At 48.3% G+C, this 13,725-nt stretch overlaps 1 protein-coding gene across 2 annotated transcripts in view; it reads left to right on the forward strand.

Moving 5' to 3' along the window:
* The window catches only part of SREBF2 (sterol regulatory element binding transcription factor 2), a 36,888-nt gene extending 25,738 nt beyond the window's left edge, over positions 1 to 11,150 (forward strand). For both annotated transcript variants that reach the window (XM_019545037.1, XM_019545038.1), the window contains exons 15-19: positions 720 to 852; positions 1,625 to 1,793; positions 5,364 to 5,549; positions 6,374 to 6,485; positions 7,716 to 11,150. In XM_019545037.1, coding sequence (XP_019400582.1) covers positions 720 to 852; positions 1,625 to 1,793; positions 5,364 to 5,549; positions 6,374 to 6,485; positions 7,716 to 7,936 — 821 coding nt within the window. In that variant the 3' untranslated portion in view covers positions 7,937 to 11,150. The remainder of the gene's footprint in view (positions 1 to 719; positions 853 to 1,624; positions 1,794 to 5,363; positions 5,550 to 6,373; positions 6,486 to 7,715) is intronic.
* Positions 11,151 to 13,725: the final 2,575 nt, after the last annotated feature.

Genomic DNA, 13,725 nt, shown 5'->3' on the forward strand with positions numbered 1-13,725 from the left:
GGTGAGCCATGGGGGCTTTTGTGCCCTCCTGCTCCCTTTTGATCCGTGTTAGGATTACCTCCCTTTGGGCTTGGAGGATCGTCTCCTTAAGGAGTGACCACTCTTCTTGGACACCTGGCTCCCCTCCCCTCTGGGACCCCAGTGCTTCCCTGACTATTCTTCTTAGCTCATTGAAGTCCTCCCTCCTGAAATCTAGGGCTGCTGCCTTGCTGCAGGCCTTTGCTACCTTGCGCTGGATGGTGAATTCCAGCAGGCGATGATCACTGTCGCCCAGGTGGCCGAGCACCTGCAGCCGCCTCACCAGCTTGTCACCCGTGGCCAGCACCAGGTCCAACAAGGTGTTCTTGGGTTGAGATGATAATGCTGAGATTCTGCCTTCTGCCCTCTAAAGATCTTGACTTTTTTTAAGGAGATGGGGATTAGCTGTAGCTAAATTAAAAAGACCTTCAATTTCCCTTGCAGTTTCAGTTTGATACAGTGGCTTTTGCTACTTGTGCCAGTGTTGCTGTGTGCTGTCTGGGTGTCCTAGCAACTTACTCTGAGGACACCTGCATTTAAGTGCTGGGTGAAATAATCTTTTATTTATATACTGACCCCAACAAGTCCTTCAGAATTAGTCTTGGCAGTAGGCACTAAGAGCTCAGGCCACAGCCTTTCATCTACTTGGTGTAGCCTGTTGTGTTCTTCTCCAGTTCCAATCTGGTGTTCTGTTTTCCTAGGCCCTGACGTGGTGTGCAGATGGTGGTCAGCAGCAATTGCCATGGCGATCAGTTGGCACAGAGGGGATGATGCAGCTGTGCGGTCACACTTCACGGAGGTGGAGCGCATGCCCAAAGCGCTGGAGACATCGGAGTGCGTGGGCCTCACTCCTTCTCTGAACCACCAGACCTTTCAGGAAATTAGCTTATTTAGAACCCTTCCTCCAAAACCCCCAAATACCTCATGCCCCTAAAAACCTTGGGCAGAAGCAGGTGTTCCTTAGAGCAGGTATCTGCTAGTCTAGAACAGATATGTGGGCCAGGGCTTGTGTGCAGTGGCTTGGCCAGTGTGTTAGGATCTGGAGGGAATGTCATACCCAAACATGGGCTAGGGAGAAGATTGCGATGCTAAGCTTGGTCCTGTCCTTTGAGTCCTTTGGGCGTTGATAATCTCCTTTCATTCAGTGGATACGAATGTGCCCTATGAGTAATGCAGCTGCATCTAGTATGATTCAGTGTGATGAAAACCCCATCTAGTTTTGTTGGCATAGGCTTTTGTAGATGGAAGCTCAGTGTTTAGGGAGCTACTCGCGTTTGTACAGACGCAAGCTTTGTCATGGAGAGTGCTGCCATGCCCTTAGCTTTGCCAGTGCAGCATCCTTTCCATGTATGTGCCTGGCTTCTTCAGGTTGACAGTCTGCTTCTGTCAGGTCATGGTCTCTTGGGGATCTGGACAGAGGGAGAGGGAGGAAAGGCTGAGACAGCACATTTCCCATAGGATTAGAAGCCTGTTCAGTGGGACTCCCTGAAGGTGCAAGGCTAGCCATGTCAAAGTCATGAGATCTTGTAGAGCAAGTGCTGAGGCTAACCCTTCTCACAGCATGGCAGTCATTCAGTTTGAAAGCCTTGTCCTATTTCTCTTTCAGAAATGCCCTGGTGAAAGCTGTCTTCTACCTGTGCAAAGCCATGCAGGCCTCCCTGTCTGGGAAGGTGGATGGGCAGCAGAGCTCATTCGCTCATAGTGAGAGGGCCAGCAGCCACTTGTGGAACAGCCTTAACATGAGCAGCGGTGTCTCCAGCGCTGGCCTCAACAATGTAAGGGCCAAGATGCTGAGTGATGATGACTATTAGGTTATGCTTCCTTCCTGCTTTCCTACATGAAAATACCTGGTAGTTTTTACTAGGGCTTGTGGTCTTCTGTCATTTCCTTATTTGGCTGGGCTCCAGGCTAGAGAAGGACTCCATTCCTCCTCTACATTCAGTTCTCCCAAGTTTGTGGCTGGAAGAGGACTGAACTTCCTTAGCTTCCCTAACTTCTGCCTGATGACGTGCTGTGCTCATATGCCCGTTTTCCCAAGCCTGGTCTCAGCTGGGTGCTTGCCTGTGCCTGTTTTCCTGTTTTGCCACTTGTCTCTCTTGGCCCCATCTCCTCATTCAGTTGCTCCCATAGAAGCCTCATCTCTGTCCCATTCTGGATAAGGCCACTGATAACTGTAAAGAAGGGGCTTTACATCAACAACTCTGGTCTCTCTGAGCCAGGCACTTGCAGTGGTCTGAACTTCACAGACTCCCCTCTGTGACAGAAGTGAGACTGCTAAACTTCTCTGCCCATATGCATATGTGTGTCTTTTTCAGGACAGCATAGAGTTGGGGCTTTCCTGCAGGGCATGTAGGACACTGGGCCCTGGATCCCTCTGTTACTCCTGGGTGACCGCTGTAGTGCATTGTAGTTGCATTGCATGTTCTGGTAGTATCTGCAATGTTCCTGCAGTGCAGTACAGAGGCACTCTTCATGTCTGCAGTGCAGGTAGGATCTCTTGATTACCTAGAATAATGCCCTTTCTCCTTCCCTGCCTCCTCATCCATGCCATGTTTGGAAGCAGCCTCGTATGGAGCACAGGGGAATTTTGCAGCAGATGAGGCTATGACAAGGCATCATCTTCCTGCAGGTGGTAGAGCTCTCTTGGGGTGTAAGCCATATTCACTTTGGCTGGTAGAGCTCAAGCTCAGTGAGCTAGGGCTGGTGAGGCCTTCAGAGATGACTCAGGTGCTGCAGATTCTATTCACTGTGCCAGCTTGGCATGAAATTCAAATACATGGTCTATAGTGTCACCTTGGGAGGACAGCCTGGCTTAGCTGGGTTGGGTGGCTGTTCTTTCTGCACACAAACTTGCCTGTCAGCAGAGGGCTGCAGAGATGTCTCTGGAGAATATCTTCCATTTAGGTGGTTGATAAAACCAAGTGTTAATTGTGGTTATGTCTCTTCCGTAGCTTGTTGGAGTGATAAATTGGGACCTGCCCATACCACCAAAGGGTGCTTCAGGTGGTGGCTTGCTTCAGGCACAGGTGTCATACAGCCTGTAGCTTTAAGGGTGCTAGGTGAGCTGATGCTGCTTACATCAGCTCGCCATTAATTATCTGAGATCAGATGGTTCTAGCACAGTGGTGCTCACCCTTTCGGCCCTGTGGGCCAGATGAGAGGTCTGGGAACGTTCTCTGGGCCAAATTGGACCCCATGCACCAGAATCTGGCCCTGACATCCGGTGCTGCCATCACTTACTGGGATCAGACTCTGGGTGGGGGAGGGGGGCAGGCTGCTGCCTCCACCCAGTCCCACATGCTGGGATTGGGCTCTGGGGCGCCACACCACCTTGGACTGGTCCCGAATGCCAGGATTACAGTGCCTCTGCCTAGTCTTATGTGCCATCCCTGGGCCCCACATGGGCAAGGGAGCACTGGGCCTGATCCAGCACAGAGAACCACGTGGGCCAGAGGAAAGGACCAGGTTTGGCCTGTGGGCCAGGGTTTGAGCATCCCTGCTCTAGCAGGCTGGTAAAATACAGAGTCTTGCCTTTGAGTGCTTAGCGCCATGTGAAGGTAGTTTGGATCTTTGGCTTTATCTACAGGCCTTGACTTCATACCACATGACACTATGGTGAAAAATCCTGGCCCTGTGCAAAGCAGATAGGGCACATCAGACAGATTACAAGTCACTCTCTGACAAATCTCAAAACATGGTGGCTAACGGGAGTGGGATGTTAGTGACCTTGCTGTTGCTCCACCCCAGGGCTGTATTTGATCAAGGATCTATCAGTGTAAATTATTCCTGGTGAAGTCTGCAGATGGTGCAAGGGGAACAGGTGACTTGTACGCAAGGGTTCGAGTTCTCTGATGAGAGAGTTACCATCCACAAAACCTGTTCTAATGTGGCCAAATGCAAAGTAATGTATCTGTGAGCCGAGAGCACAGGCTCTGCCTGCAAGTTGATGGATGATGGCTTGGGGATCAGAAAAGGGCTTGAGATAATCATAGAAAATGAGGGTGGGAAGGGACCTCAGGAGGTCACATCTAGTCCAACCTCCTTCTCAAAGCAGGACCATCCCCATCTAGATCATTTTGGGGGTGAAGAGCTCACTGGCCAAGTTTGTGGATGACACTAGGTTATAGGGGAGCGTGGTCTTGCTTGAAAATAGGCTGCAGATACAGGTGGATCTAGACAGACTGGCAAGTTGGGCGGATTGGAACCAGATGAAGTTCAACATTGAGAAGTGTGAAGTGCTCCACCTGGGGATGATCAATCCCCAACATACTTCCCGGCTTGTTGGCGTCAAACTGTGTAACACCATAACTAAAGAGACCTAGGGGTAATAATGGACCATAGTATGAACATGAGCCATCAGTGTGCAGCTGTAGCTAGCAAGGCAAGCAATACTCTGGCATGCATCAATCGGTGCATCTCAAGCAAAACCAAGAAAGTGATTCTTCCGCTTTACTTAGCATTGGTGAGACCGCAGCTGGAGTACTGTGTCCATTTCTGGGTGCCGCATTGCAACTAGGATGTGGAAACTCTTGAGAGAGTCCAGAGAAGAGCCACCTATATGATCGGAGACTTGCAAGGCAAGCTGTACGAGGAAAGGCTGGGGGACTTGGGTCTCTTCAGCCTAAAAAAGAGAAGACTGAGAGAGGACTTGGTAACAGCTTACTGCTATATTGGGGACTACATCAAGGGCTTGATGAAAAACTGTTCACCAGGGCGCCCTTGGGGAAGACGAGGAGTAATGGCCACAAACTCTTGGAAGGCCGTTTCAGGCTTAACTGTGAAGTTTTTCCTACTGTTAAGGTGTCCAGACTGGAATCAACTCCCTCCAGAAGTGGTGCAGTCTCACCTACTCTGGAAATCTTCAAGAAGAGATTGACCCCAGTTGTCTTTCCTGTCTGGTATATGGGGGCTGGACTCAATGAAGGTCCCTTCCAGCCCCTTACAATCTATGAATCTACAGTGGGTTTGGGTCTTTATCTGCTTCCTGTCACGAGGTGTCTGCATTGCAGACCTGGGGGATGGATGGTCCTGCATGTTCAGCTTCAGCAGAGGTTCCTAAGGGGGAGGGAGCTCCCTCCTCTAGGAATGGTAAGTCTAGGCAGGGCTGTGCAAGCAAGGCCTGCCCCTGCTGTGCTGGCATTGAGGCTAGGGAATGGGCTTGATTCTTCCAGAGCTATCAGTTGCTCCACTGAGGAAAGGTACGGTTAGTGAAATGGTCCTGCTCAGGTGAGTAGGTCTTGGCAGAGGCCCTGCATCATCTTGCCATGGGCCAGGGCCCATACCAGTGGACAGGCTGTCACTAGATCACATTCCTTACCTACTGTTTTTTGGGGGGCTCCTTCCAGATGATCCAATTGCTAGCCTGCGACTTGTTGCTCTCTCTACGCACCAGCCTGTGGCAGAAGCAGGCCAACTCCAGCCAGACCCTGGGGGAGACTTACCATGCCTCGGCCTCAGAGCTGACAGGGTTCCAGCGCGACCTTGGCAGCTTGCGCAAGCTGGCTCATGGCTTCAGGCCTGCCTACCGCAAGGTAAGGTCCTGCTTCTTCCTTGCCGTTGATCTTGGGGGGAAGTAGTGCAGTGCTTGATGTTAGCATGCGCTGTGCAACACAACTTCAGGGTGCATGCCCCAGGGTGCTGGTGGAAGCTTTAATGCTTGAGGTTTTAAGGTCTGATGTGGATGAGAGGACTGGGGATGGTATGTGGAGCTCTTGTGTCTCCAGCCACTAACAGTCTTTCCCTTGGTGGTGAGAGAGTAAGAGAGCCCTTCCCCCTCTGATAGGGTTGATAATCTGTGTGAAATATTCTGGCTTTACCAGGTAGTCTGAGGCAGTGGCTAGAGAAAATGGGGTGGGACTTATTTTCCCCAGGGTTGTACCTCTGCATCCACTTCCTTTTTCCTTAGCGAGTCCCCAGAACTGTAACCAGTCTAATCTGGATACACATACTGGCAGCACTGCTTTAATAGCACTAATGACAGGGCTTCCTCTGGTCCTTGGGTTTCATGTCTGGCTCTTGCTGAAGTGGTAGCTGAGCTGAGGAGCATGCCTAGGGGTGGGAAGGGATTGGGCTTCCTGGTTTCGGCCCTTTTTTGCAGTCCCTGTGTACTCCTGCCTATTTCCAGCCAACCCCTTCCCCTCCTTCCCTTCAATCCACTAGCATAACAGCCTTGTTTTTTGTCTTGTCCCATGCCTTCTGCCCTGCCTTGCATTGGGACTGCAGAAGAGGACCCTGGCTGTGGGATGGGAAGCCAAGGGGTGGGATGGGTACGATGCCCTTGTTCTGCTGTTGGTAGGACTGTGTGATCTCTGGTCCATGGCTGGCTGGTGTTGCCTTCTTCTCTTGCTCCTCCCAGGTGTTTTTGCATGAGGCCACTGTGCGCCTCATGGCTGGTGCCAGCCCTACCCGCACCCACCAACTTCTAGAGCACAGCCTGCGGCGGCGCCCCCCCCAGACCAGTAAGCACGGTGAGTCACAGTCCTAATCTGCAGCCCCCTCATCTTGCGAACAGGCTTCCTGTTGGGAGAGGAGACTGTTGCAGCCATCTCTGCTATGTTTAGTAAGAAAGAGGCTATTTATTGGACAAGCCTTAATGTGAGGAACTGGTGCAAGCTGCCCAGCATGATGCACATCAGCAGTGACTGCTGAATGAAGCAAATGTGGTAATTACAGTTTGCTGACACTGGGGCCTCTTAGATTGTCCTGAAGCCAGCAGCTGTGAGGCTGTGGATACATGCATGGTTAACCTGTGGCAGGTGAAGCTGTCCTGATTTTTTTTAAGAAAGCTGCAAGTGTGTGATGGCACCTTGAAAAAGCCCTTCCTCAACTGTGGCACGTTTACCTTTCAGTTAATCCGCTGCAGTTCTTCACACTTGCAAATGCCTGACTCCCAGTGCATGCCACCTGCACATGTGCACAGCTGTTACCTGCAAGTTGTTTCAGTTAATGCCTCAGGTGGCTTCTCATGTTGAGAACTCCTGGCTTGAGTGGGTTCTTGTGAGGCCTCTGTAGCTGCCTGCAGAAGGTCCTGCCACAGTTAGCTGAAATGGTTTAGCAACTGAAACCAGTAACAAGAATGGCATTATCACAGGGCAGGGCTTGGAACACTTCAAAGCGATATAGACTATATAACCCTAGGTCTTTCAGCTCTTCCTCCAAAGCCCTGTTTCTTAGGCCCCTAATCATTTTTGTTGCTCTGCACTGAACTCTTTCTTCTAAGGAGGAAGTCAGGGAATTCAGAAGGAAGGCTGATATTTGAGACTTTGGGTATTGTGCTGATCTCAAAGATCCTTCAGGACTAGATAAGGAAATGTTTTTGCTTATCCCTGGCATTAGTGCTAGAAAGTGTTAAAACCATAAAGGAAGCACGGGCCTTTTTTTTTTTTTTTCCTTTCCCCCCAAGACCTGGTCAATGTTTTCTTCAGAAGCAGGCTGTTCACTCTGAAATCCTGGGCACATTCTTAAGAAGCTGACACCACCTCCTAACTTAAAACACACTCTTGGTGTCCTGCTAAGAGAGCTCTTGTCCCTCCTCTCCTGTGTAACATATGAACCTTGGCAGCTATTTCACCGGCTCAGAGGAGCCTTACAGTGAGGACTGGTGTGTACCCTGCCTTCTATTTCAGAGGGCTGAGGGCTTCTTTGGACCAAGGGGTTATAGGTATTCGGAGCTTCATTGCAGTATTTTTTTTGCACAGGTGAGCTGGACATCCTGCCTGGACAGAGAGAGCGAGCTACAGCAATCCTCCTGGCCTGCCGCCACCTTCCACTGTCCTTCCTTTCTTCCCCTGGCCAGCGTGCAGTTCTGCTGGCCGAGGCAGCCCGCACATTGGAGAAGGTGGGGGACAAGCGCTCCTGCAATGACTGCCAGCAGATGATCGTCAAACTGAGTGGGGGCACTGCGATTGCCGCCTCCTAATCCCAGCAGGCAGGGCTCTATCACGCAGGGGCTCTAAGAGACACAGGCAGCCTTGAGAACAGTCCCTCTGGACTCGCCCCTTATACCTCTTTGTAGAGCAAACAGTTCTAGGTTAGGACTGTGCAAGTGGAATCACGCTGGGCAGGGGAGGGCTTTATAACTTAGCCCAGGCATTAACCCTGCAAGCCACTGTCAGCCACCCAGCACTGCCATGTGGCTTGCTTGTGTAATCAGTCGGGCCAGTGATGGTTGCAGCCCTCCCCTCGTCCCTGGCCACCCCAATGGTCCTAGCTGAGTGCTGGTGTTCATCCTTGCTGAGAAGAAGCCTGCAGCCCCAGTGGCACTTCTTGGGTCTACTGAGGGGCTGTTTCCCTTCTTCCCTTCCCAAAAATCTGCAGAAAGGACCCTCTGGTGAGGGTGGGGCACCTAGGGATCTGCCCTGAACTTATTCCAAGGTGATACCAGCATCCAAGACAACTCTCTACCTACAGGTTAGCTTGAGGAGAGCCCTTTGCCTCTCCTCAAGGGGTGTTTCCTGAGACTGTGTTTTTATTAGAGCCTTTTTCTATAAATGCATTTCTGGAAGAGCTCTGGGAGAGGCATGTGAGGCTAGCACCAGCCAAGGACAGCTCTCTGCAGTTTTTATACGGTTGTGTATTTTGTTTGTTTTATAGCAACATCTGTGACTTTACAAGATGTAGGGAGCTGTCTGTTGCAGTAGGCCTCTCTCCTCGTCCTCTCTGCCTTCTGTCCCTCTTCCTTCAGGCTAGAGCTGCCCCCCCGCCTCCTTTGCATGGGGTGCCCGGACTCTGGAGTCAGTCTGGCATCAGCTGCAGTGAATGCAGAGGCTGTGCCTAGGAAGAAAGGAAGAAGGGTTATAGAGTACGTGGAGACATGACCTGAGGGGGAAGGAGTAGAACTGCCTGGGTGCAGATTAAAATTTTTATTTTAATATATCAAGATTTTATATTTCATTAAATTCAAGGCTTGGGTCTTGGGGGTGTGTATGGAGACACCCTGCTTTCCCATGTCCATGTCCCCATGGATGCTGGCTAGTCGGTAGCCAGAATTCATGAGGGTTAGGAATTCACATTTAACTTGGTGCCTGCTGCAGTAGTAGCAAATCGTGACATTCAAAGAGCCCCGGGGATAGACAGTAGTCACCCAGGCTACCCTTTCTCCCCATTCCTCCCACTGCTTTTGTCCAAAAACTTGCCTGACATATTGTGTCATGAGAGTTGAGAGAAAGCAAATGCTTCATGGGAATGTATTGCTGCATCTGTGTGCATGCACTGTATGTACATGTATAGCTAGAACTACACAGGTGCTTGATGCAGTCCTCTTCCCCTCAGATGTTTGCAGACCTTTGTTATGCATCCTGATGCCTCCTTGCAGAAGCCAGAACTCTGAGTTTGGTAAAATACTTCTAGATCTATTGAGAGGCAACAGTTTTTATGGGTGATTATCTCTTATTGGATCAGCTGTATAGTTGGGTGGGTTACAGGCAAGCTCTTGGATACCAGGGGCCTGAGGAAGGGTACGTGGTACCTAGAAGCTTTCCTGCATCCCTCTCAACTATGCAGTTGGTCCAATAAAAGATACCACCCACAAAGCCCTTGCCTCTTGCATTTTTCCTGGACCATCACGGCTACAATATCACCCTAGAACATTGTCACTTCTAGACCTACCCTGTTTTGTATCACCAGACTCTTCTCGGAGCAGGAGCAAGCTTTGGGGACTGTAACAGAAAGGTTGTCATCTGATACATGGGGGTTCCTCTGACCTTGGTTCTAGTGTGCTTTGGGAGTGAGGGAGTTTAGGACACCACAGCTCCTTACTGCTCTGGGAAACACTGTTCCTTGCACCAGATGTTACTATTCCTGATGGCAATTCCTCACCCCCAGAGCAAGCCATGCACTTACTTAAGAGTGCTGCAGCATGTTCCTTGGACAGCAGCAGATTCTGGAGGCTGCAGCAAACGCCACCCGTCTCCTGCTCTTAATGGAGAGCTTCTCATGGGAGAAACATATAATGGTAATAATTATTTTTTTAAATGAAAACTACTGTGGTTGCCTCAGCATATGTGTGTTCCTCTCTGTGGGGGCAGACATTCTAAGGTCATTCTTCTAGTTCTCCCTTTTTATGTCAGAAGCCCACAGTTCAAGGGTGGCCTTCAGGCCTCCAGTGTGTGGGTGTGCCTCTATACATAAATATACATGATACTCTAAAGGCAGTGAGCTACTGCTGCTGCTTTTCATTCCCATCCTGAGCATGGCCTGATGTGATTAACTTACCTGGGGGGCTCAGCTTTAGAATGGGTGATACTTTTTATTACTTGATAGGACAGCTCCTTGGCTGGTCAGGCAGGACAGGGATACCATTTGTTATGGGAGAGGTTAATGTGTTCTCAGTCCTCCAGTATGGAATTACACCAGCGCTCTTATTTTCATGCATGCCACTGCCACAAAGATGCCTTGGCCTTGGACCCATTTTAACACCTATGGAATTCTCTTTATCTCTGCATGTAGCATCCTCCTGTGTCACTTCAAACTGTGGCTAGCCTGTGTGCAATCCTTGGAAAGCTTTGCACAACTAGGGAGATGGCAGCAGCAGGGAGGGAGGGAGTTCAGCATCCATTGCCACTGGCAGTAAGTAGAGCCAGAGCAAGAGACGGAACACGAGGGAAGTGGGCGATCTGTGCCCATTGCTCCTCAAGCAGATGAACAAAATACTAGACAATGCACTGTAGGGGATCATCAACTGAAAGAGGCGAGTTGGAGGTGGTGTGATTTAATTAGATGTGTTGAGGGCAGTAGTTGTTTCTAGAGGCCTGTTGCAAGTGGCTTGTGCCAGGTTACTCTTGTGATGTGTGTTCTTTCCCATAGCTGGCATTTCTCCCTTTGATGCAAGGTGCCTCTTTCTATATGCCTGTTTTTATACACTGTTATTTATGGATCTGCTGTCTATCCCTACACTTTTTTATGTGTATATACTGTAGCTTTTTTTTTTTGTTGGGGCTTTGTTTTGTGTCCTATATGAGAGGCTTATTTATCCAAATGGAGTTAGGAGTAGGGACGCTTTGCTGTTTTAAAAAAAAATGTAGCTGGTGATAGGCTAAGGGGAATGCTTCTGCTGCTGTTGAGATGTGTCCAATAATGTACTCTGTCCAAGAGCTAGGGAGCAAGCTACGTAATAAAGGCAAATGGTGTCACCAGATCCTGTGTCAAGTGTGTCTATTAAGAGCCTTTTCAGCGCACCTACTGTTTTTGAGCCACTATTTTGGAATAGCCTTTTATTAAATTGAGTGGAAGGCTTTGGACAGTAGGGGATGTCCAGACCCACTGGGGCTTTTCAGAGGGTCTGTTTCTAGAAATACCTACAAACACCAAATCTTTTCTTGGGCATCTTAAGTTTGCAAAATAAGACTAGAAAGTTGCTTGGGAAGGACTTATACTTTCCATCGGGCAAATGACTAGTATCTCCTGCCAGGTTAGTATTTGTACTTCCCTGTGTGAGACAGTCCAAGGTGCTGTTGATGGTTATGGTTAGAACTTAAGTTTTTCAGGGAAAAGCGTAAAGCCCTGCAATAGACAATTATTGAATGTCCTTCTTGAAGCCTATGCCATCAGTTATTCTTGCTCATTTGATCATTCACTGTTTCTTTTGTAGCTGATCATGAAGGATGCCCATCAGGATCTTCTTGGAAATCTAGATAAATAATAGCAAATAGCTTTCATTTACCTATTATTTGGTCAAGGTGCTTGAAGAACTCTAGTAGATGAGACTGGATCTTCCTTTATGGTCTGTTATTTGAACCAATATGTTGTGTATTATTAATTTTTTTAACCAGTTATCTTACCAGAGAACTCATGTCTGAAACTCCTAGCAGTCACCTCAGTGCATTTTCTAAAGATCAGTATAGCATTTTCTGGAGCTCCATGGCTTCATGTTAAAATTCCTTTAGATTCAGTGAGTCCTTGTGGTTTTTTGGGGGTTTTTTTGTTTGTTGTTGTTGTTGTTCTCAAGTCTACTCCTTGTTCCAGCTCCTGCAGATACAGTTCCACAGCATCCTCTCTGCTGAAGACCGATGTAAAGAGACAGTATAACTTGTCTTGGTCTCATTACATTTATGGTATGCCATTTAGAGGCTTCCTGTTTTGGTGTCTATACAGCAGCTGTTTTGTTGTTTCAGTGTCTTCTGTTGTTGTAAATTTCCTCCAACCCAGTGGTTTTTCAACCAGGGGACTGCAAGATCTTTTTAAGGGTCCTGCACAATATTAGCACAGTTGTTAGGCATGCAAACATCTATATATGATTCACAGGATAAACCCAGAGGTTTCACAGGAACCCACTGTGTCAAAAACATTGACCTGTTGTGGTGTTTCTTGGTTCTTTGCAACAGCAGAATTATGCTATTTTCCTCAGTCAAAACATGAATGAAAGTTTAAGAGCTGGTATTTTCTGACGGGTGTTTCAAGTCTAAAAAAAGGTCAAGCACCACTGCTCTAACCCTTCACTTTAGAGGTTGTCTCATGGTTTGTTCTCCAGTTGGCTTCACTTTAGGACTACACTTGTATTTTCTGAAGGATCCTTTGGCTTAAAAACCCCCCTCAGACCTCCTGGTGTGTCCCCTCTTGTATGCCCTCTTAAACTTCTCGGCAACTGTTGGGCAAATTGCGTCTTTAAACCCTGTTTGGATGTTATTTTGACCTGCTATAAGCTGATGGCTGAAAATCCCCATTATTTCAATTTGTATTTGATCCAATTCCCTTTTTGCTCTTTCTCAGTGTGATCAAGAGCAATATAATACTTTTGGGGCATGTCTACTCTGTAGACTTGTCCTGCCAAGTAGCAGTCACCTAAAATAGGTCATGTCATATCATGCCTGTGGGCTATCACCAGTGTTGCCAGGTATGCAATAATTGTTGCATTTAGACAGTAAATTCATTTCTTTGTATGAGAGATAATTGCCAAGAAGCGAACATGTCTGAGAGTTCAGGAAGAGCAAAAGAATGCTTTCTTTGGAACAGAGTGTTTAGTATCTTATCAATTTTCCATCTTCAGGTAATCTTAAATTGGCTTGGTGCTGTCTGTTGTGAACAGACATGCTTGGAAGCAGGTTGCATGTGATAGTGCCTCTAAAGGCAAGTATATATAGCAGCAGAGGGCAGTGATTTGGAAGTGGATTTTGATTGAGATGTGTTAATGTTTTTAAGGGGTGAGCGTGAGTGAAGAGAATGGCATATCTTTTTTTATAGCAATATAGGCATACTGGTATGTTAAAGGGGAAATGATCGTTTGCATATTTGTAAAACTGAGAGGTGTTTGATAATGAAGTATTTAATGCCAACAGTGGCTGCTTCCCAAGCCAGAAGGTATATAACTGTTTTGTAAGGCCTTGTAGCTGGACTCTGCCAAGTCTGTGCTAATTGGCCTGCCTGCAGTGCTGTGCAAATACAGCTCTGCTGGCACCAGTTCAGGTAGCAGGTGTAGGTGTGTGTGTGAGTGCTTTATTGGTGCCGTAAGTTTGCAGCTGTAGATGTGCCCTGAGCATAGTTGCACTCTCATAGCTTGGGATTTGGGTCCATGCAGGTTCTATAGAAAGCAGCCCTGCCTTTATGCTGTGGAGACTGGGCTCTTCAGAAGCTGTGTAAATGGGAAAGAATGGGAAGGGCAGGGGAAAAAACCACTAACAAGTTTTTTGAAGCTTGATGGTAGTCCCTGTTTTTTCAACTTTGCCTGCAGGTTTGATTTAGGTCTGGATTGGTTCCAGCATGGCCTTGCTTTAC

This window comes from Crocodylus porosus, unplaced genomic scaffold (assembly GCF_001723895.1).
Source record: "Crocodylus porosus isolate Cpor-Errol unplaced genomic scaffold, CroPor_comp1, whole genome shotgun sequence".
Classification (NCBI taxonomy): domain Eukaryota; kingdom Metazoa; phylum Chordata; order Crocodylia; family Crocodylidae; genus Crocodylus; species Crocodylus porosus.